The sequence below is a fragment of the Canis lupus genome, chromosome 1 (assembly GCF_003254725.2).
Source record: "Canis lupus dingo isolate Sandy chromosome 1, ASM325472v2, whole genome shotgun sequence".
Lineage (NCBI taxonomy): Eukaryota > Metazoa > Chordata > Mammalia > Carnivora > Canidae > Canis > Canis lupus.
This window is the reverse complement of record NC_064243.1, coordinates 48323161-48345716: the sequence shown is the minus strand read 5'-3', so window position 1 is coordinate 48345716 and position 22556 is coordinate 48323161. Positions and strand designations below refer to the sequence as shown.

General features: G+C 38.7%; 1 protein-coding gene across 1 annotated transcript; it reads left to right on the top strand.

The window, feature by feature from the left end:
- Positions 1-853: 853 nt before the first annotated feature.
- RSPH3 (radial spoke head 3) lies at positions 854-21578 on the top strand (the record flags this gene model as incomplete). Its single annotated transcript, XM_035709296.2, has 8 exons — positions 854-1572; positions 6179-6266; positions 13028-13169; positions 14827-14972; positions 16196-16399; positions 17990-18152; positions 20220-20306; positions 21089-21578. Coding segments are annotated over 8 exons (1857 nt in total), but the record flags the coding sequence as incomplete, so codon positions are not given.
- Positions 21579-22556: the final 978 nt, after the last annotated feature.

The window sequence follows — 22556 nt, the reverse complement described above, 5'->3', positions numbered from 1 at the left end:
CTTTGAACAAGCCACTTCTGAATATGCATCCCCGGGACTCTCGCCGAGCAAAAAAACTCTATCACCCACCAAACACAATTATGATGTCACTTTCTCCTGCAGTCCTTTCAAAATTAAGTGATCAGGCCTAAAATTTTCATGCAGCGTTTACCCCTAGCACTTACTACACACCTTTAAGTCAGGATTATTTATACAATTACCTGCACGCCGGCTTTAAATCTTAATCCTCAAAGGGCAGGAGGAATCTAGATCTTAATATAATGGCTCATCATTTACCAGACACAGTTCCATTCTATGCTTATTAATACTTTTAATCCTCATCACAAGCCTTAACAGATAAATTCTACTAACCCCCCCCCCCATTTTACACACCAGGAAAATGAAGCACGGAAGCATTAACTTGCCAGAGGTGGTGGGGCTGACACACCGGCAGAACCTGGATTCAAATTCAGACAGAAGTTAGCCGAACTGGAGAGAATGCGAGTGCAAGTAACCGATCATTCGGGGATACATACACTTCGCAGACACAAACTGTATTTCTTTTAAACATCGCTAATACTAAAACTAAAGCACCTGCAATTCTAGGCACAGACCAGCCTCATGATGCTTCGCTCTACAGAGTCTGGGGGCCTGACAGATCAAGGTACAGGAGCCCCGAAGGGCTCTGCAAAACACCCAACCCTTTGCGAACTCAGAGGTCTGCGGGGCGGCCCCTGTGGCTCCGCAAGCCCAAAGGTCCTCCCGGGCGCCACCACAGAGCCGTAGGCGGGGGAGGGCCGCGGGGCGCGGCGAGCCCGGCTCCAGCTCTGCGCTGGGAGACGCCAGGCGGCCCTCGCCCCGCCCTGGCACGTAACAGAGCGGCGAGCCCGGCTGCCGCGTCCGCGCCAACACTGGGGAGCAGCCCCGGGGAGCGGCGCGGCGGAGCGCGCCCCTGAACCACGGGAGCACGTGTGCCCGGGAGAATGGCGCTGACACCAGCCCCGCAAAGCCAGACTCTGCAGCGGGAACGTGGGCCGCCGCGGAGCTCGTCGAGGTCCCCGAAGCCGCCAGGCCCGACGCGCTCCGGAGACAGCCCCTAACCCGCACGCACACCTGCCGCGGAAACGCCGGCCGCCGGAAACAGGAGCCGGAAGTGCCCCGGAGGGCGGGCCTTCCCGCGAAAACCGCCGGCCGGAACTGCCACGAGGTCCCGCCCACCGGCGGAAGTGTGGGTTGCCGGGCAACCGAAGTGGGCGCCTTCGGCTGGCTCAGGGCTCCCTGGAGCAAGCCGAGCCTAGCTCCCACCTCTTGTCCCGGCAACCTCCCGCCCCGCCCGCCGTCCTTCTTGCCGCCTCTTCTAGCGTCGCGGAATCCTTGCCCTTGGCACCACGGACACGTCTCCGGCTCCCACCACCACGTCGCGCCCACCTGCTTGAAAGCCAGTTTCCAGCCGAAGCGGAGCGACCCGGCCCCCCGCGTGGCGTCCAGGCTCTCGGGCCGCACCTCCCCCGCCATGGGCACCTACACCTACACCAGCCGGCCCCGGGCCCTGCCCTGCCAGCGCCGCCGCTACAGGGACAGCCTGACGCAGCCGTGAGTGAGCACCTGCCCCCATCGCGGCGCCGCGGGGTGCGGGCCTGCGCTGCTGCCCGGGCCCTCCCCACCACCCTGCAGAAATGAAAGATCTTCCCTAAAGAACTGCCCCGTGGCGTGGAGGCGCGAAGCCAAGGGGGCGCGGGTGGCCTCCGGCGGATAGCTCAGTGGTAGTGAGCTGCGGGCGTGATCGATTAACGTGTACGAGAAACCCCCTGCTTTCACCACGGTTGAGTCCCTTGTCCAACTGTAAGCTCCTTACTAGGGGCATCCATGCACATCTCCTCCCTGCGCCCACGGGACTGCGAAGTGGGTTTAATAACTCCCATTATGCAAATGAAGACACAGGCTACAAAGGTGTCAGAACACGATGGCATGTCCGGGATGAGAGAGCCAAGCAAAGCTCTCTCCACATCCCGTCTTTGGCCAGGAATCAGGTTATCCTTCCATGCTGGACCCCAAATTGTAGCTTTACATTAATGAGTATGTATTTGCAAATATTCAAATATCCACATTTCACTATTCGAAGTAATGTTTATGGGCCTCTCTAAAGCTTATAGTTCTTTCTATAAGACTCAAATTTTGGAACCAGCAGAACTTCCCAAGAATGCAGGCTCCATGGAAGCTGGAATCTTCGTGTCTTTTGTCCACCTGGGATTGTGCCTGGCACATAGGAAGCACTCAACGCAAATTGTTGAATTAATGATTGAACACATCAGCCAAGTAACTCTTGATGCTCCTGTCAAACATTGAGTCCAAGTTCATAATTATCTCATTATAACAAATTTTTTAAAATAAATGCCCATCACTTTAAGAAAACCAAAACGGAAAATTTTAATGTATACAGGGATTATTTATATTATAAAAGCATTAAAATCGGGATCCCTGGGTGGCGCAGCGGTTTGGCGCCTGCCTTTGGCCCAGGGCGCGATCCTGGAGACCCGGGATCGAGTCCCACATCGGGCTCCCGGTGCATGGAGCCTGCTTCTCCCTCTGCCTGTGTCTCTCTCTGCCTCTCTCTCTCTCTCCGTGTGACTATCATGAATAAATAAATTTAAAAAGAAAAAAATTTTTAAAAAAAAGCATTAAAATCCTTTTTAATCCTTTTAAGGCCATTAAACATCTTACCTTCAAAAACACTTTCTGGTGGCTCAATGGGAAATTATCAGAGAGGGAGACAAACCATGAGAAACTCTTAACTATAGGAAATAAATTGAGGGTTGCTGGAGGGGAAGGGGGGGGTAACGGATGCTATATGCAACTGATAAATTATTGAATTCTGCATCTGAAACTAATTATGTACTATACTTTGGCTAATTGAATCTAAATTTTTAAGAAAGAATTTTAAAACCACTTCCAGAAACACTTTCTGGTGGCTTTTAGTGGCTGCTTACAAATCATTACTATTAAATTATACCAACAAATGAAATAAAATATCAATGGTGGTTCATTAGGAATGATTTTTTTATATATATATATATACATAGCTGGTTGATAAGTTGCAGGACCTTGCTTATATTGAAGCCATCTATTGTAAGGTCATTGGAAGGAGTATGTGTGTATTTGACTTTTCAGTTTAAAATTATCTGTAAATTATATGTAGTGGTGATTTTCCGTTTATAAAAGTAATATATGCCTGCCAGAGCAAATGAAAAGTACAAAAAAAAAAAAAAAAAAGATGAAAAAGGCAAATTATCTCCCTCCCACCTTTATTCCCAGCTGCCTTAACAATCTTCTATTATTCTTTTACACCTCCATTATTGAGCATATGTATATTTATAGAGGAAGTTTATTTCCAAAATTGAATCATACTACACATTTTAATCTGCAATTAGGTTTGCCCCCTTTTTTATAACCTCTAGTTCTTTTTTTCTAATTTTTTTACATATACATACACATATATATTTAAATCTATATACATAGACTCCTGTGGCTCATGCTTGGGTACATTCTTAATACTCAACCCCTTCCCTTGTAAATTTGCTTTTTCCCTCCTGCCCCCAAGGTAAACCATGTTAATGCCCTTGAATGAATGTCTCTGGACTTTTCTCCACACTCACATGTTTATGTACAAATTTATACATACAGGTACACACAGAGATTTTTGTCTACTTCATAGCAATGCTAACATACTATACACAATTCACAACATCTTCCTTTTCTCACTTAATTCTTTGTAGAACTCCAATTATTTTTTTTTTTTATATATTTTTATTTATGATAGTCACAGAGAGAGAGAGAGAGAGAGAGAGAGAGAGGCAGAGACACAGGCAGAGGGAGAAGCAGGCTCCATGCCAGGAGCCCGACGTGGGATTCGATCCCGGGTCTCCAGGATCGCGCCCCGGGCCAAAGGCAGGCGCCAAACCGCTGCGCCACCCAGGGATCCCCCAATTATTTTTAATAGCATGATATCCCCTGGTATGAATGTACTATGCATTATTAGAATTTTCCACTATTGATAGAAATTCAGTTTGCTTCAAGTGCTTAACCACAAAGAGGAAGGTTTCAATAAACAACTTTATGTGCTCACTTTTTTATTTCTATGAAGTAGCTTCCCGGGATGGGATTGTTAGGTATATTTTTAACATGCACAGATGGAACTTTTTTTTCCTCCATCCTCATCAGCAATATGTGTTACGGATTTTTTTTTTTCTTTTTGGCTTTTGATACTGTGAAATCAAAACCAAATTTTTTCCTCCTTATTATGTTAATTAGCACTAGGAAGGGGCACCAGGGTGGCTCAGCATTTGAGCATCTGCGTTTGGCTCAGATCCTGATCCTGGGATCCTGGGATCGAGTCCCGCATTGGGCTCTCTACAGGGAGCCTGCTTCTCCCTCTGCCTGTGTCTCTGCCTCTCTCTGTGTCTCTCATGAATAAATAAAATCTTTAAAAAAAATAGCACTAGGAGGTTTTAATCAAGTAAGCATCCTTTAGATTTTTTTCTATTTTAAAAAATCACTGAGTACAATGTATAGAGCAGATTAAGAGAAAAATGTTGTTTCAGACAGTTAAGAGACTATTACTTTTCCTAGTCCAGTTAAAATATAGTGGTAGCAATGAACAACAGATAGATATGAAAAAGCTTTGGGGAGGAGAATCAATAAGACTTGCTGGACACGGGCAGTGAGGAAGAGAGAAGGATCATAGATGACTCCCAGGCTTCTAGATTAAGCCAGCTGGTTTAATGGTACCATTTAATGAAATAGGGAGCACTAAAGAAGTAACAACAAGTTGGAGTGATAATTAGTTCAATTTTGAGGTTGCTTTTTAGACATCTCAGTGAGATGTCATTGAGTATATCAATTGGATTTACATTCCTGGAGCTCAAAGAAGAGTTCTGAGCTAAAGGTAAAATAAAATTGGGAGTTTTAGGTACATGGATTATGAGTAAAGCCTTGAGAATGAATGAGTTCAATGAAGGGCAAGAGACGGCCTGGCCCTGAGGAAATCCTCTGGTACTGGAGGAGTCAGTAAAAACACGCTGAGAAAGAACAGTCAGAAGTCCTAAAAAAACAGAAGACTATGATGGCATCATGGCAGCTAGGAAAGAGAATGCTTCAGTGAAGGAGTGGCCAGCTGAGCCAAACACTGCCCAGCAGTCCAGTAAGATGGGCAGTGTTACATACCTGGTTTTTAAGTAATACAAAGACAGGCTATCCAACAGTGGTTTTAATATATGATTAAAAAAAAAAAAAAAAAAAACAACTTACTGGAAAAAAAAAAAAAAACACAACAACTTACTGGGCACCTGGGTGCCTCAATTGGTTAAACCTCTGCCTTCAGCTCAGGTCATGATCCCAGGGTCCCAGAATCAAGCCCCCACATTGGGCTCCCTGCTGGAGCCTGCTTTTCCCTCTCCCTCTGCTGCTGCTCCCCCTGCTTGTGCTCTCTTGCTCTCTCTGTCAAAGAAATAAATAAAATCTTAAAAAAAAAAAAAAAAGGTAACTTACTACCCCTCTCAAAGTCATTTCTGGTAGAGTACTGTTATTGGTATAGGTCACTATTTGGTTTATAGCCATACACAGGTGTCATGTAAAGAACCTCAAATGAAAACATCAACTATATGGTTTTCACTATTGATATTCTGATCCCCCACAATAAAAATTCTATTAAAATGTAAAAATATCATTTTTAAAATATATCTTTGAGGTTAAAGAGCAATGAGAAATTTGACTTACTTTTTAAGCCTGATTCTGTGAATCCTTTCATTCCTTGAATACAATTACTGTCAGTACTTTTAGGCAGGCCCCTTTCCAACTGTCCATTTTCACATTTATCAAGTAGTCTAACAGATTTACAGCCCTAAATCCAGCTCTGCCACTTACTAGCCAGGTAACCTAGGGCACATTCCTTTCTGAATTTCTTTCTTCTTCTGTCAGATGGGAATCATGGTTCCCAACTTGCAGCTCGTTGTGAGCAATAAATAAAATACATAGAGGGCCTGGCATACAAGCATTCCATAAATGATCATCCTTTGTCATGGACGGTGCAGAAACAAAAATCTGTTTTCTTAATATTTGTGTCTTAGTCTAAATCCAATTCAAAATGAGTTGACTGCACAGCCAACACTGTAACAATAGTTATTTAGAATTTGCTATTTTACAGAGCTGAAGAACCTATACATTATGGAAACATAATGTATGACAGAAGGGTGATCCGAGGCAATACTTATGCTGTACAGACAGGACCATTGGTAAGTATAATTTGAATATTCTAACACAGAGTTTTTCAAACTATTTGTGCTAAAGGACCAGTTTGTTTAAATTTCCAATTTGCTGCAGACTAAAACAGTTACAAAATAAAATACAAATTACTAGAAAAATGAAATTAAAAAAAAAAGACATGCCAAATACAAGGCTGATGGTGGGTGCTGGGGCACGGGCAGTGGGGGAATAGAGAATTAGTGTTTAATGAGTACAGAGGTTCAGCTTTGCAAAATGAAGAGTCTGGAGATAGCTGGTGGTAATAGTTGTACAACACTGTGAACGTGCTTAATGCCACTGAATTCTACACTTAAAAATGGCTAAGATGATAAATTTTATGTGACTTTACCACAATTTTTAAAAATAATTAAAAAATACAGAAGCCCCAATATTTTATTAGATTAACAGAGCTTTGTAAAACTGCTCTAAATGTTTGTAAACTTTTACTCTCAATTTCTATAATCAGATTTTTACAGACCAGTTCAAACAGTTCACAGACAATACTCTAAGTAGCACTGGTATAACATATTTAGGATTCTTTAAATTATTTCATACTATAATACTATTTTCATTGTTTAATCAAAAATTATTTAATCCACTAAACATATTTACTGAGTTTTAGGTCCTGTGTTGAGAACCTGGGAAACAGAGATGATTAAGATGTGACGTGACATTAAGAGTGATGAATTCTTGGCACAGAAATAGAAATATAGTTCAGTTCATCTATAAATACTGTATGATATATTCATGCCTAACACCACACGGTGATATATGGAATATTAGATATTCTGAAACATGTACATCAAAGCTATCTAGAAAACTCACTGAAAATATGTATGTTTCAGCCCAAACCTGGAACTACTGCATTAGAACCTTCAAGGGTTGGATACAGGAATGTTCATCATTAGAAACTTCTCCAGGCAGCTCTGGTACAGCCAGTTCAGGGACCAACATTTGAAAACAACAGCTGAAACATGCAATAGAAATATATTTTTAAGCATCATCTTCTGGCAGTAGCAGTGAGTTCTGGCACACCTAAAACTAAAGGAAAAATGAAAATCACCATATTTTGTTTTTTTAAATTAATATTGTGACGATTTGATTTTTTTTCTTTTTTAGTTCTCTAGTCAATTATTCAACAACTTATCTAAAAACTCTTTGCTGAGACTTCCAGTTCCAGACAAGCAGGAATTTGCCAATAGCCCAAGCAAAGACTGGAAGATTCTGGAGGTGTAAAAAAGGATGTGGACTGGCTAGGGACCTCAGGATTTAAGTGACATAGTGATGAGTTCCCTAAGTCTTCTTTTTATCTCTCACATATCCCATTCAGAGCACTGGAGAAGCCTGCAACCCAGAATAACCAACAGGCACAAGCCTGCTCTCTCTATCCAAAAGACTGCAGGGATGCCTGGGTGGGTGGCTCAGAAGGTTGAGCATCTGCCTTCAGCTCAGGTCATAATCCTCAAGGTCCTGAGATCGAGCCCTACATAGAGCTCCCTGTTCAGTGGGGAGTCTGTTTCTCCCTGTCCTCCTGCTCATGCTCTCTCTCACTATCTCTATCTCTCTCAAATCCATAAATAAAATCCTTAAAAAAAAAAAAAAAAAAAAAAGACTGCAAAAGGGTAACCTAGCAGAACAGAAACTTTTTAATGACCCCTCCTCATCCAAACCCCAGTGGAAAAACTATCCTGCCCCTCCCAGTGGAGTCAGCAAGACTGAGCCGGGGAACTGGACTTCTATTCTCAAGTGGCAGCAACAACATTGAGTCACTCACTGAGTTTTCCTAGGGTGATGGCAGCAGAGTCAGGAGGGAGCTGAATTTTTAATTGTATCTAGCAGCAACAAAGAGAAACAGGTGGGATAAGGCAGTGCTAGCCAGAGTTCCACTCTTCTATACCCAACACTGGTATCAGTAGATCACAGCAAGGAGCTGAAATACTATCCCCACTATGCACCAATAAGGTGTTACCAGTTGATCCTCTGCTTTCACATGGGGCCTAGCAGGATGCTGAACTTCCATTTCCACCCATACCTGCATGCTAAAACAAAAAGGGGTGACTCCTGCTAAAAAGATTAAATAAGATCCAGAGTTTCACATCATAATACCCCAAATTTCCAGGATACAACAAAAAAAAAGAAATCACTCATCATTCCAAGAATCAAGGCAGTCACAACTTCAATGAGAAAAATCAATCAAGAGATGACCACACCAAGATGACTCAGATGTAGGAATTACCTGACAAGGATTTTAAAGCAGTAATCATAAAAAAATGTTTCAATCAAAAGTGAATAGTTATGAACATTCTAAAATGGAAAAACAATATTAGCAAAGAAATAGAAGATATACAAACGAATCAAATGGAAAATATAGAACCAAAATATACAATAACCAAAATTAAAAAGTCACAGGACAGACTCATCAAAAGTAACATAGGGAACAATCAGTGAATTCAAAGTTAAATGAATGGAAATTACCCAGTTGGAACAACAGAAAATAGACCACACACACAAGCCTCATAGCTAAGGAGCAATAACAAAATATCTAACATTCATGTTATCTAAGTCTCTGGAGAAAAGGCATAGGACTGAAAAAATATTGGAAGAAATAGTGCTCGAAAATTCCATAAATTAGGCAAAAGGTAAAAACCTACAGATTTGAAAAGTCAATTGAACCCCAAGCAGGAAAAATCTAAAGAAATTCACACAAAGACACATCAAGATCAAACTTCAAAACTAAAATCAAGGGGCACCTGAATGGCTCAACTGGTGTCTGCCATTGGCTCAGATCATGATCCCAGGGTCCTGGGATATAGCCCCAAGTCGGGCTCCCTGCTCAGTAGGGAGTCTGCTTCTCCCTCTCCCTCAGCTGCTCCCCCCTCCCCCCGCTTTTGCGCGCGCTCTCTCTCTCTCTCTCTCTCTCTCTGTCTTTCTCATTCTCTCTGTGAAATAAAAAATCTTAAAAAAAAATGAAACTAAGATAAAAAAAATCTTGAAAGCAGCCAAAGACACGACACATTACCGGAAGAGGAACAATCATTTGAATAACAGTGGGTTCCTCATTTGAAACAATGGAGGCCAGAAAAAAGTGGCACAGTATTTTTCAAGTCCTGAAAGAAAAGGACTATCAAGCCCTAATTCTAATCCAGTAAACATATTGTTCATGAATAAAGGGGAAATCAAGTCATTCTCAGATGAAGGAATTGTGTTTGATGGTTGAAGTAAAATTATATCATCACCTGATGTAGTGCTTAATGTATGTATATTAATATACATTAATATTTAAGATGATTATATTTTTAAGGAAAATGAGAGTATCTAAATGGAAGTAAAATTTCTGCCTTTCACATGAAGTGGTAAAATGTTGATATTAAATGTTAACTGTGATCCAGGTACATAGTATACTGTAAACCTTTTTATATTTTTAAACCTATGCAAAGAGATATAGTCAAGGTATTACAGATAAATCAAAAATGAATTCTAAAAAATGTTACAACTAATTCACAGAAGGAAAGAAAAAAAAATGAAAAACAAAGCAAAAGTAAATTGGCAGACAGCCCTAACATAACAATAGTTGCTTTAAAAGTAAATGGTCTAAAATAAGCCAGTTAGAAGACAGATAAGCAGAGTAGATAAAAAACATAACCCAACTGTATTCTGTCTACAAGAAATTCATTTCAATTACAGTGATGTAGGCAGGGCAAAAGTAAAAGGATGGGAAAAAATATACAAACTTTTAAGAAGTAGTTGTAGATATATAAATAACAGTTAAAGTAGACCCAAGGAAAACAGTATTATCAGGGACAAAGAAGGACATTACATAATGGTAAAAAGGTCACAATATACCAAGAAGATATGGCAGTCTTTAGTGTATATGCACCAAACAACAGAGTTCAAAATACATGAAGCTAAAACTGAAAGGAGAAATAGACAAGTCCACAATTTTAGTTGGGAACTTCAACATCCTTCTCTTAGAAAATCAGCAAGGGTATAGAAGAACTACACAATACCATCAACCAATAGGTTGTAATTAATATCTATACAACACTTCACCTGACAACAGAATACATAAATCTTTTAAAAAGAGAGATTTATTTATTTATTTTAGAGAGCGTGAGTAGGGGTGGGGGTACAGAGGGAGAGACAACCTCAAGCAGACTCCCCACTGAGTGCAGAGCCCAGTGGAGGGTTTCATTTCATGACTCTGAGATCACAACCTGAGCCAAAACCAAAGTCAGATGCTTAACTGACTGCACCACCCCAGGCACCCCAGAATACATACGGTTTTGAAGCACCTATGGAATATTGACCAAGAGAAAAAAATCCTGGGTTACAAAATATCTCAATATATTTAAGATATTTGAAATTATACAGAGTATGGCTCTCTGACCATAATGGAATAATGTCTCTCAAAATTTCAAATAGAAATCAATAATAGATGATAACTGGAAAATCTTCAAACACTTGAATATTAAGCAGCATGCTTCCAAATAATCCAGAGAGGAAGTATTAAAGGGAATTTTGAAAGACTACCTAGGACTGAATGAAGATACAACGAATCAAAATTTGTGTTTCATGCCAAAACAGTGCTGAGATGGAATAAAAGACCTCAAATCAATCATCTAAGCTCCTACCTCAATGAACAGGGAAAAGATGAGAAAAATAAACCCAAAGCAAGCAGAAGGAAGAAAATAATAAAGATAAAAGCAGAAATCACTTACATTGAAAACAAAAGAGGGGCACCTGGGTGTCTCAATCAGCTCAGTGTTGGATTCTTGATTTCAGCTCACATCATGATCTCAGGGTTATGAGATCAAGCCTAGCAACTGGCTCCATGATTAAGATTCTCTCCCCCTCCTCCCACTGCTCCTCCTCCCTATCCCCACTTGCTCTCTTTCTCTCCCTACCTCTCTCAAAAAATAAAAATAAAAATAAAAAAAATAGGGGCACCTGAATGGCTCAGTTGGTTAAGTGTCAGACTCTTAGTTTTGGCTCAGGTCATGATCTCATGGGTCCTGAGACTTGAGCCTTGCTTCAGCCTGCACACTTAGTGGGGAGTCTGGTTGAAGATTCTCTCCCCTTGCCCCCTCCCACCCCACACATGCACACTCTCTCTCAAATAAATATTTTTTAAAGATGTATACAAAAACAATAGAGAAAATCAATGAAACCAAAAGCTGGTTCTCAGAATAAATAAATAAAATTGATAAACCTCTAGCAAGACTATCAAAAAAAAAAAGAGAGAGAAAGAAGACACAAATGGCAAATACTAGAATGACTGTCAAGGGATATAACCATAAATCCTGCCACCATGAAAGTTTAAAGGCCATTTTTTTTATCTTTGAAAAGATCAATAAAATTGATAAACCTCTACCAAGACTAACAAAGAAAGTAAAAGAGAAGAAATAAATAAGCAAATGCCAGGGATTATGCATCTATTAAAAGAATAAAAGGATCATAATGGAACACTACAAACATACATATAAATTCAACAAACTAAATGAAATGGACTAATTCTTTAAACTATAAACTACCAAAATTCACCTAACATGAAAAATATATTCTGAATTATCCTATAATACTAAAGAAATTGGATTTCTAATTTAAAATAAATATCCAGGCCAGATAGTTTCACTGGAAAATTCTACCATTTTTTAAAAATTCTCATTGATTTTATACAATTTACACAATTTTACAAAATCCCTTCCAGAAAACAAAAGAGGAACACTTCAGGTAATCAGTATTAACCTGATATCCAAACCAGACAAAGATACTAAAAACTATAGACCAATAGCTATCATGAATGTAGATGCAAAAATCCTCAATAAAATATTAGCAAATAGAATCCAGCACAGATTCCACACTCAGTGGGAAGTCTGCTTAAGAATCTCTCTCCCTCTACCCCTCCACACTCCACTCATGTGCTTCTCTCTCTCAAAAAAATAAATAAAATAAATGTATGATATCACAACTTCAGAAAAACTGTATGCATTTAAATGACAATAGCCATTGTATTAGGGAAATGGGATTAAAGTAAGATTTAATGTTATTACATTGTCATTTCAATCAAAATGTTTTTACAATTCTAATTTTAAATATTAAATTTTTTTCATGCAAAATACTTTCATATTTCCCCTCTTTTCATATTTACCTTGAGATAAGACAGGTTAGCTGCAGAGAGTGACCACAGGATGAAATAAAGATATGACATTAAGGACATCCAAACTTTGCAGAACTACTATAAATAATTATATTTTTAGTCCTTAATCAGCTATTGTTTTGTGCACTGGGACAGGTCTTTGTTTGGACTGACAATATTTTTTGTGAGCTAATATATTTTTTCAGGAATTTTGTTTAAATGAAATTCAAATTTTTAAAAAATCCTAGTGCTTTTCAATTCATTAAACAACACATTAATATGTAATGTAACTGAGTAATTATATAGTATACTAGGTTAGTAGGCATCCAAGGAATTCATGGTAAAAATGCTTGACTGAGAAAAAACAATTTATTAGGATTCTGCAGCTGTTTATTCCAGCTAATAGTCATACTTTCAAGTTATGTATGTGCTTCATCAGATAAATTTATAATTACCTGACAAAGTTCAAATAGAATTTTAATCATGAAATCACTGATAATCAGGAAGCATTTTATGACAGATGCCTTTATGCTATCGAAGAATCACTTCTGGAATGGCAGCTCCAAAAGTTTTGAAAATATTTTCTAAATTTTAGAAGCCTTTTCTCTCACTCAGCCTGGGCAGCCTGATCCTATAGAGATTCAGAGACAGCAGCAGGCTAAGAGGAGGGCTCTTGCAAGAAAACGAGCCCAAGAACAGCTCAGACCACGAACCCCCGAACCTGTGGAAGGCAGAAAGCATGTGGATGTGCAAACAGGTAATGTGACCATGCCACTGGCATCATGGCTCCTGGGTTTGCTCAGTTTTCTAAGTCTGTTCATTTTTCATTTGGCTTTTTTATTACTTATGTATCTGTTATGCCATGAATTTTATGGGGCAGCCCAGGTGGCTCAGCGGTTTAGCACCACCTTCGGCCCAGGGTGTGATCCTGGAGACCTGGGATTGAGTCCCAAGTCAGGCTCCCTGCATGGAGCCTGCTTCTCCCTCTGCCTGTGTCTCTGCCTCTCTCCTTCTCTCTCTCTCTCTCTCTCTAATTATTTATAAATAAATAAATAAATAAATAAATTTTTGTTGTTATTTATTTATTTATTTATTTAAATGATTGGCCACATTAATTCTCTCTTAGCCCTTTTCACATACTTTTTTCTCAAATTGGGATTATTTCTCACTTTTTCTTTTATACACCAACATCAATCACTGCTGGACCTAGAGTAGAAGAGAGCAAGTTCTCTTTTGGCATTTTATTTCTCTTTTAAGAGGCATGAACTCATCCAGATCTGAGTCCTCTACCTCTTTCCCCAGAGCCTCTTTTCTTCTTCTTTTTATTCTTCTTCCACTGCACATACTCCCAAGGCCCCACAGACTTTCCTACTTATCTGGCTGTTCTCAGCTAGGGAGGCTTTCCTGGACCTACAGGGTCTACCTGTGTTGTCCGAATCTTGATAATCAGATAACACTTAGTGTTTTCCTTAGGCTGATGTAACTATTCAGGAATCACCTTGCACTTTGCCAAGATGGTGAGTGGCTGCAACAGTTATTTCTGGGTGGTTAGGGCAAAAGGAAGCGAACCATTCCATGCCTTTCCCACCCACCCCTACCTTGAGGCCATGTCTAGAATGCATCTGTCTGTAATTAGCCAATGTAGCCATAATTCTGCAAGAGCTAAATTTTACTGTTTCTTTATACCATCAGAATAGTAAGTGATAAAGTAACAGCCACCTTGTATTGAGTTTTCCTATATCTCAGAGACTATTCTAGTCCTCTACCTGGGTATCTCCTTTATTATTAAAGACCCTTGTGACAGATAATTATGATCCCTTTTACAGATAAAGAAACTAAGGCTCTAAGAAGATGTAACTTGACTAGGTCCTATGTTCAACATCTGACTCCAGTTCTGATGTTCTTTGCATGATACCACACTGCCCTTGCCTCACATAAATTATTCCTAAGGTGAAATTTGTCGTCATGTATCTGTTTATAATCTATAGCCTAGATATAATCAAGTAGCACAGTGATATGATGCCTAATTTTTTAAACATCCAGAAATTTTCATATCTTTATACATTCACTATCTTAGGAGTCAGTTATATAGATGGATTATTAACTTTCCATCCCCAATTATACTTTGCATCTTACACACATCTAGGCTTCATATTCTTCTTTAGTTCCATGTTCAAGTACAAAGCTCAGTGCTTTCTCAACCTTCCTTCAATGTCCTAGTCCGACTGACTCTAGTCTTCCAAATACATAAAAATGCTTAGTACAACAGGTACTAAGAATGAATTTAATCCCACACTTCAGCACTTCCTTTTCTGATCCATTTAGTTTTGTTTTGAAGGAGCTAAAGTTTCAATGCACATATATGCCTGAAATAGACCAGAATTTCAAACTCAATGTATATGGTATTCTCTTAGAAATATACCTTGAAGAAATTGCTGACCGCATAATAGAAGTTGATATGGAATGCCAAACAGATGCATTTTTGGATAGACCACCAACACCACTCTTTATTCCTGCCAAAACTGGCAAAGATGTGGCCACCCAAATACTAGAAGGAGAGGTATAGTACATTATTTGGACTTCCTTCTATCTTCTTTATAAATAGGTAAAGTTAGGTTTAGCTAAAAGCTTACAAACCATTTCATAATCAGAAAGATTCTACTTACTGGATTTCTTTCCAAATATACCTATAATAGTTTTATACTGAAATACCATGTTCTGATTTCCCCTTTGCTGATCAGAGATAAAAATCATTAGAAATATTTTTAGAATATCTGTACTTTGATTTTTTTTATTGATATATTGATTAATATATCAATATTAATATAATATATTAATATATATTAATATATACAAATTTACAAGGTAAATTTGTATCAAATAAAGAAAAATAGTATCTCTGGTAGAAATTCCACTATTAGTTGCTTTTAAATTATATAGTTTTCATGTAGATAATTTCTCTGTATTAGAAAAAAAATCCTAAAATAACTACATTTTTCATGTCAATATAGAATGCATAAATAGGCCAGTCTATGAAACTGAAGAGAAGGCAATGCTTATGTGCATAATGATGTAATTGAGATTTAAGACTTATCTGAAGGAGGGATCCCTGGGTGGCGCAGTGGTTTGGCGCCTGCCTTTGGCCCAGGGCGCGATCCTGGAGACCCGGGATCGAATCCCACGTCGGGCTCCTGGTGCATGGAGCCTGCTTCTCCCTCTGCCTGCATCTCTGCCTTCTCTCTCTCTCTCTGTGACTATCATAAATAAATAAAAAAAAATTAAAAAAAAAAAAGACTTATCTGAAGGAACTTGAAAGAACTGCTATTGAAATTGGGAAATAAAATAAGTCTTCACAGACTACATAGAAGGGTATATTTGCCTCCAAATCCTAAAGAGAAATCACCAAAATTCCCATTATTCATTCTTATTCCTTATTCTTCAAACTGTTAGCAAAAACAACCAGTAAAAAATTGAGTAGAAAGGGCAAAAAAATAAGAAATATAAGAATATTTCCTTTGGGTTTCAGAGTTTGATCTTAAAATTGAGTATCAGGTTCATTTTGATGACTACATAGGTCTTTTTATAATTTTGACTGCTATTCTGTGTGCCCTGCAGGGCTATTTTGAGTTTTGGAAACTATAAGTAAAGCACCATCATGGTGTCTAGCACACAGAAGTTCCTCAATAAATAGTACCCTGTCATTACTGCTTTTCTGGATATTTTTTCTTTGAGCTTTTGGTTCATGATTAAAACTTTACATTTGCTTTGTTTTGTGTGTTTAAGCTCTTTGACTTTGATCTGGAAGTAAAACCAATGTTAGAAGTTCTGGTGGGGAAGACCATTGAGCAGTCTCTTCTGGAAGTAATGGAAGAAGAAGAGTTGGCTAACCTGAGGGCCACTCAGTATGCATATGAAGAGTTACGCAATGTTGAACTAGCTGAAGTTCAGCGACTTGAAGAGCAAGAGAGACGACACAGAGAAGAAAAAGTATAGAATTTGAGTTTTTTTTCTTAGTCTTTGACTATTTTTAACAGATTATTTTCTGAATTACATGTGGTATGTCATAGAGCTAATCTTTGCAGATACATTAGAAACAAGCTTATAGCTCAGTTATCTCCTCTTCTGTAGATCACAGATCTTTCATGCACAGAATCACATTCTTTAAATACCAGCTTACATAAATGAACCTAAATAGAGTTTCCAAAAGTTTCTAAATGTAATAAATTACATATGTCCCAACTGAAAGACATTCTTCAATACCAAGATTTCTAGTGAAGGAAATCTATTGGTTTGCCATAAATTGGTGGGAAAAAAAAAAAAAAAAAAAACAGTGTAAGGGAAAAGGGGAGGAGTATATTGGGAATAGGTGGCATGAGAAAGCAAAGGATCTGGATAGAATTCTGAATTCTGGATCTTTTTCTCAGTGGCCAGGCCCCTCTCTATACCCTAGGGATCCTCCAGAACTTCATTATAGAATATAATCTTATATTCCAGGTTTTTAGAACTTTTAATAAGAAAAGTTTTAGAATCTAGTTTTTAAAATATGCCAGTAACCTTCAGTTAGGAAATACGAGGCTCAGTAATCTCTAAAGGTTTTTTACAGGTCTTTCTGGGTCTGGAAATAATTGTTGCCCTATATTGGACACCGAATGGATAAATTATGTAGGAGTGCCTAAATATGTAAAAGAGTTCAAATAATGTCCCACAGAGTCTAACTTACTAGACTCGAGCACAGAATAGGTTAGTTGTTGGGATGTTCTACTCAATACCTAATGAAATTTTCAATTTTTCTCCAAAATGAATAATTAATTGTGTAAAGGATATAGGGTATAGGGCTTATGGTAGAGATAATGTAAATGCAAGACTATTTGTTTACAAATGTGAAAAGTGGCAAAATTAGCTTTGTTGAAAAAATCAGGGAAATCTTTATCAAAGCAAACTTGTTTATTTACTATTAGGAAATATACTATGAAAATAATGAATGCAAATCATCTAAATTTATATTTGCTTAAACTCTGAAAACAGACTTCATATGAAACTATATTAATGCTCCCACTTCCACATGGGAGAAGAGAAGATGGTTCATTAGCTTTATAGATGTACTGTGGTCTACAAGAAGCAACAACAACAAAAGAGAGGTTTTTAAGTTTCAGAGCTCAATGAATTCAAAGAAGCATTACAAATGAAACAACTCACCCAAGTTCTTTAACTGAAGATGTCTGAGCAACTGTAATTTTCATATTAATTATAATTTATGATAATACTAATTACAAATACACATAAGTGTTATTATTCTTTGCTATTACCCATACAAATATATACATCTTGAAATTATTTTACTTAAAAATGGACCAGAAGATGAATCTTACCTAAGCTCCACCTCTTTTTTTGAATTCGATACCCAGGAGCTGCTGAAATTCATTAAAATCCTGATAAAGAATATGAACCATTAATAGATCCCTTGCTGTCCATTTTTTGATACAAATATGTGTCCAGAGTCTCCCACTCACTAGATTCAGAGTTTGGGGAGGACTTCACAGCTATGTAACCGTATGCGGTGGTGTTTTCTGTGTGCAGGAGCGTCGGAAGCAACAGCAGTGGGAGGTGGTGTACAAGCACAACGAGACCTCGCAGAAGGTTGCGGCTCGGGTGTTCGCACAGCGTTACCTGGCAGACCTCCTCCCGTCCGTGTTTGGCAGTCTCAGGGACGGTGGCTACTTCTTTGATCCCATCGAACGAGGTTCGTGGAGGTGTTGTTAGATCCCTGTGTACAATAAGCATCCTCTGAATTCTTCCAAGTAATCCCATGCCCATTTTTATTCTGAGTTGGAAACTATCCTTAAATGTTTAAAGTCAATTAAGTTGTTTTAAGTAAGAACTATTACTAATGAGAGGTAGGCATACTGTAAAGATCTTGATTTTGGATGTCAGTTTGTCTTTACTATTGGATGGATAGTAGGAAGAAATATAGACTTGATGTCAAAAATTTGAATTTGGGTCCCAGTTTCATCATCAACCAGCCATATCACCTTCAATTTCCTCAGGCTGAAATGAGGATTATTTAGGAGCTAAATGTCGTAATACGTATGGAACATGATATGTATAAGATGTGCGTAAGTGGTTGTTAATTTTTTTCTCAGCTGACTTCCTTTTCCACTCAAAAACCCTTTGGGGGCAGCAATGAAAGTCATGTATTCATTTAATTAGGTGTTCCCACTATCTCAGGCACTGTATTAGGTGTGGAGATAAAAATAAGGAGACCTGGTCTCTGCCTTTAGAGAACTCATACCGGTCAGCCCTATCAGAGCACCTGCCCAGAACCCCCCTCAGCTAGTCCCACCATATGAAGGGTAAGTCTTGCTGTTCCTCACCCTCCTTCCTCAAGTTCAAAAGCACTTAAATCCACATTGCTTTTGTATACAGGTCCTATTTCAAATGGCTAATAGTATTATGGGGCAGAGTTTAGGGATGTTAATTTTCCCTGACTACATATTCAGTTCAGTACACATACATAGAGGTCAGATTACACACAAATATTATTAGTTCACATTTATATTGTACTTTACCATTTATGTAGTATTTTCCATGCATGATAGCATTTGATCCTCCCAGTAACCCTTGGGAGTAGATAGGGAAGATTAATTCCCATTTTGCAGAAGTAGAAACTGAAACTCAGAAAAGTAAAATGCCTTCTCCCAAACAGCCAGGGAAGCCATTAGGCCTCAGACCCTGAGCCCAGATCCAGTATTCTTTCCATGTTGCCCTGCCACCCCACCGGGGTCTAGCTAGACCTCTGTTGTTAGACACAGAGGCTGTTGTTAGACACAGAGGCTGTTTTCTTCTCGCATGAAATGCTGAAAAAGTCAACTACAGATCATTTAGAAGCTTGGAAATGAGATTCATGCCTCAGAAGAAATTATTTCTAGTCGTGAGTATAATATTCTATTACACTCTCTACTGACACTCCACTGAAAAGTAACAGATGCCACCCCCCCTCAAAAAAAAGCTGTTTTGAAACATTAAAATGTATATTATAATGGACCATAATTTTTAAACGCTCCTGTAATGGAGTAGATTTCCATTTCAGTTTGAACAAACTTACCACTAATGGGAGCACCTAGTTTTTGACTCATTTCTAGCCTTCTCAGATACTCTGACCCTTGTCCCTGACACTTGGTCAGCTTATCCTAGGCCCTGGGCTTCAGTTGGGGGGCATTTCTTCTATCAGCCTGGTTCAATTCCAGATTTGGATTGGAGTCCTGCTCCCAGACCCACATCTTCCTCCCCACTCCCCAGCCTACCTACCTACCTACCTTCTTCACACACCTCAGATTGTGTAGTTGGCGCCAAAGGCCTGGACTTCAAGGAAAACCTCATAGTTTGGAAAATACTATTTCTATTGCAATAGAAAGAAAGTGGACCAGAATATACCTAGAGAATGTAGCAAAAGTAATGCTATATAAGTCTATGTGACATTTTGTATTAAGAAAACAGTGTTGGGACGCCTGGGTGGCTCAGTGGTTGAGCATCTGCCTTTGGCTCAGGGTATGATCCTGGCGTCCCGGAATCAATTCCTGCATCAGGTTCTCTGCATGGAGCCTGCTTCCCCCTCTTCCTACATCTCTGCCTCTCTCTGTGTGTCTCTTGTGAATAAATAAATAAAACCTTAAAAAAAAAAGAGAGAGAGAGAGAAAACAGTGTTGAGGAATCTTCAACATTTAGGGAGAAAGCACAGATTCTTCCTATCTATAATGATCCATAAAAATCATTATAATGATTATAATGAAATTAACTTTTTTTATTACAGATATTGAGATAGGATTCCTTCCATGGCTAATGAATGAAGTTGACAAAACCATGGAATACAATATGGTGGGAAGAACAGTGCTTGACAGTAAGCTCTTTTATTCTAATTAAAAGTCACTTCTGGGGGTCCCTGGGTGGCTCATTTGGTTAAGCATCTGACTCTTGATTTCGGCTCTGATCATGAGATTGAGCCCATGTCGGCCTCCATGCTGGGTGTAGAGCCTGCTTAATATTCTCTCTCTCTCCCTCTCCCTCTGCCTACCCCTGTACTTGTGCTCACAAGTGTGCTTGCTCTCTGTCTGTCTCATTCTCACTCCCTCTCTCTCAAAAAGAAAAAGAAGAAAAATCACTTCTAGAGTTCCTGGCTGGCTCAGTCAGTAGAGCATTGGACTCTTGATCTTGGGGTTGTAAGTTCAAGCTCCACACTGCATGTAGAGGCTACTTAAAAAAATAAAATCCTTTTTTTAAAATAAATTCTTTAAAAAAAGCCATTTCTGAAATTTTTCAGCAGGAAGAATAAATAGAAGAAAGATGTTAAGTTTTACAGTTTCATTTTTAAAATTTCTTTGTCAATTATATTAACAAAGGCACAAATTTTTACCCTCAAGAATACTTTTGATTCTTATATAATTTGCTCAGAATTAATACCTTTTGTTATTACTTTATAAATAATATTCTGTTAAAACAGGCATTGACTATAATACATACTAAATGCATTAAGTGGCAGAGAAGTTAAATGTGCTGACTTTGCATAAAAATGATACAGGGAAGGGCTGAGGCCTAGGGAGTGCTTTATATGCATATGTAAGTCAGCATTATAACTAGTCAAATATGAACAATCACAGTGATTTTGCACGTCTAATTTTTCAGTGTTGATTCGTGAGGTGGTCGAGAAGAGACTGGCTATGTATGAGCATAAGGAGGACCAGCCTCCATTTGTGCAGTCTGAGGATGGGTTCAGTGGCCCCAGAGCAATGAGAGAATCCCTGATGGGTGATGAATTCCATGAACAAAGTGCATCACAGTCACAGAGGGTACTTCAGGCCAGAGACTCCCTGCAAAGAACACCAAGCAACAGAAGGTATATGGAGAATGTGTCATCCCAAGAAAGGAAGCTTACGGAAGAAGAAGATGATGAACAAACAGAAAGGAATATCTCAGGGAGAGAACTATTATAACTAAGGGGAACTCTCGAGCCACGACCACTCAGCGGCCAGGCAGCAGTGCCAGCAATCAGGTAACGATGTGTAGGTCCCCTCAGCCTATGGAAATTATGTTGTATTTACCCAACATGTTTTTTTGTCTAATGGACTGGGCAAATCAAATATGTTGAAATAATAAAACTAATTAAAAATGAAAATTCATTTATTTAATGGCAGAATATCTAGAAGCTATGTTGTACGTGTCTAATGACAAGCTGTCCCTTACCACGAATATAATTAACCAATGTATTTTCCCTTAAATTTTGTGGGTTAGGGTTTTTTTTTTTTTTTTGTATCATATTTAATGTTAGGTATCGGTTTGCAGTCAGCCACTGAGCCTTTCTGCTCTGTAGGAAAACTATTTCACCTACTCCATGAAAGAACACCTTCCATCTTCAATATTTAAATAAGGCTCCAGAGATTCTGTGACTTGGTCATATGCTCTTGTCTGTTTTTTCACATTCCTGATATTATCACATTCCAGACAATACCAATAAAGCCAAAGTCCCTTCCCGCCCTTCTGCAGTTCCACTCCCATCCTCACTGTTATCATTATTATAATTAGGTATGTACCTTCTCAGCCTTTTTCAAGATATTCATACACATATATTTGAACATCGGAAGATAATACAGGTTCGTTTCTCTTTATGAAAATATAAATGTCTAGTTTGCATTTTTCACCTAACTGTATCTTAGACCTTAAGTGTTAGTACCTGTAAATCACTCTTTAAAATACAATAAAGCTATTATAGATTATGACTGTTATAGGGAGTTCACCTTTGACTTTTTAATCTGAACTTGTCTGAAGAGTTTACCGCACTATTGAAAATCACAGGTATTTTATCTCTAAAGTCCCATTAATCTTAAGCAATCATTGAAGTTCTCTGAAGCTTTAGGTATATATGGCTTATTTTTCTCAGCATATGTGTAGATTTATAAGCTTTATGATTTGAAATAACTTGCAGTTATTAACACATTTATCTTAATTTCAAGTGAGGTACCAAAAATGTATCCACACTTGAAAAATGGAAAAAGAACATCTTCCTCCATTTGTAAAAAGAAACGCACTGTGTGTCTATATAGCCTTATATGGTTCTCAAACCATTTTTTCACATATTATACCAGTTTATCATTTT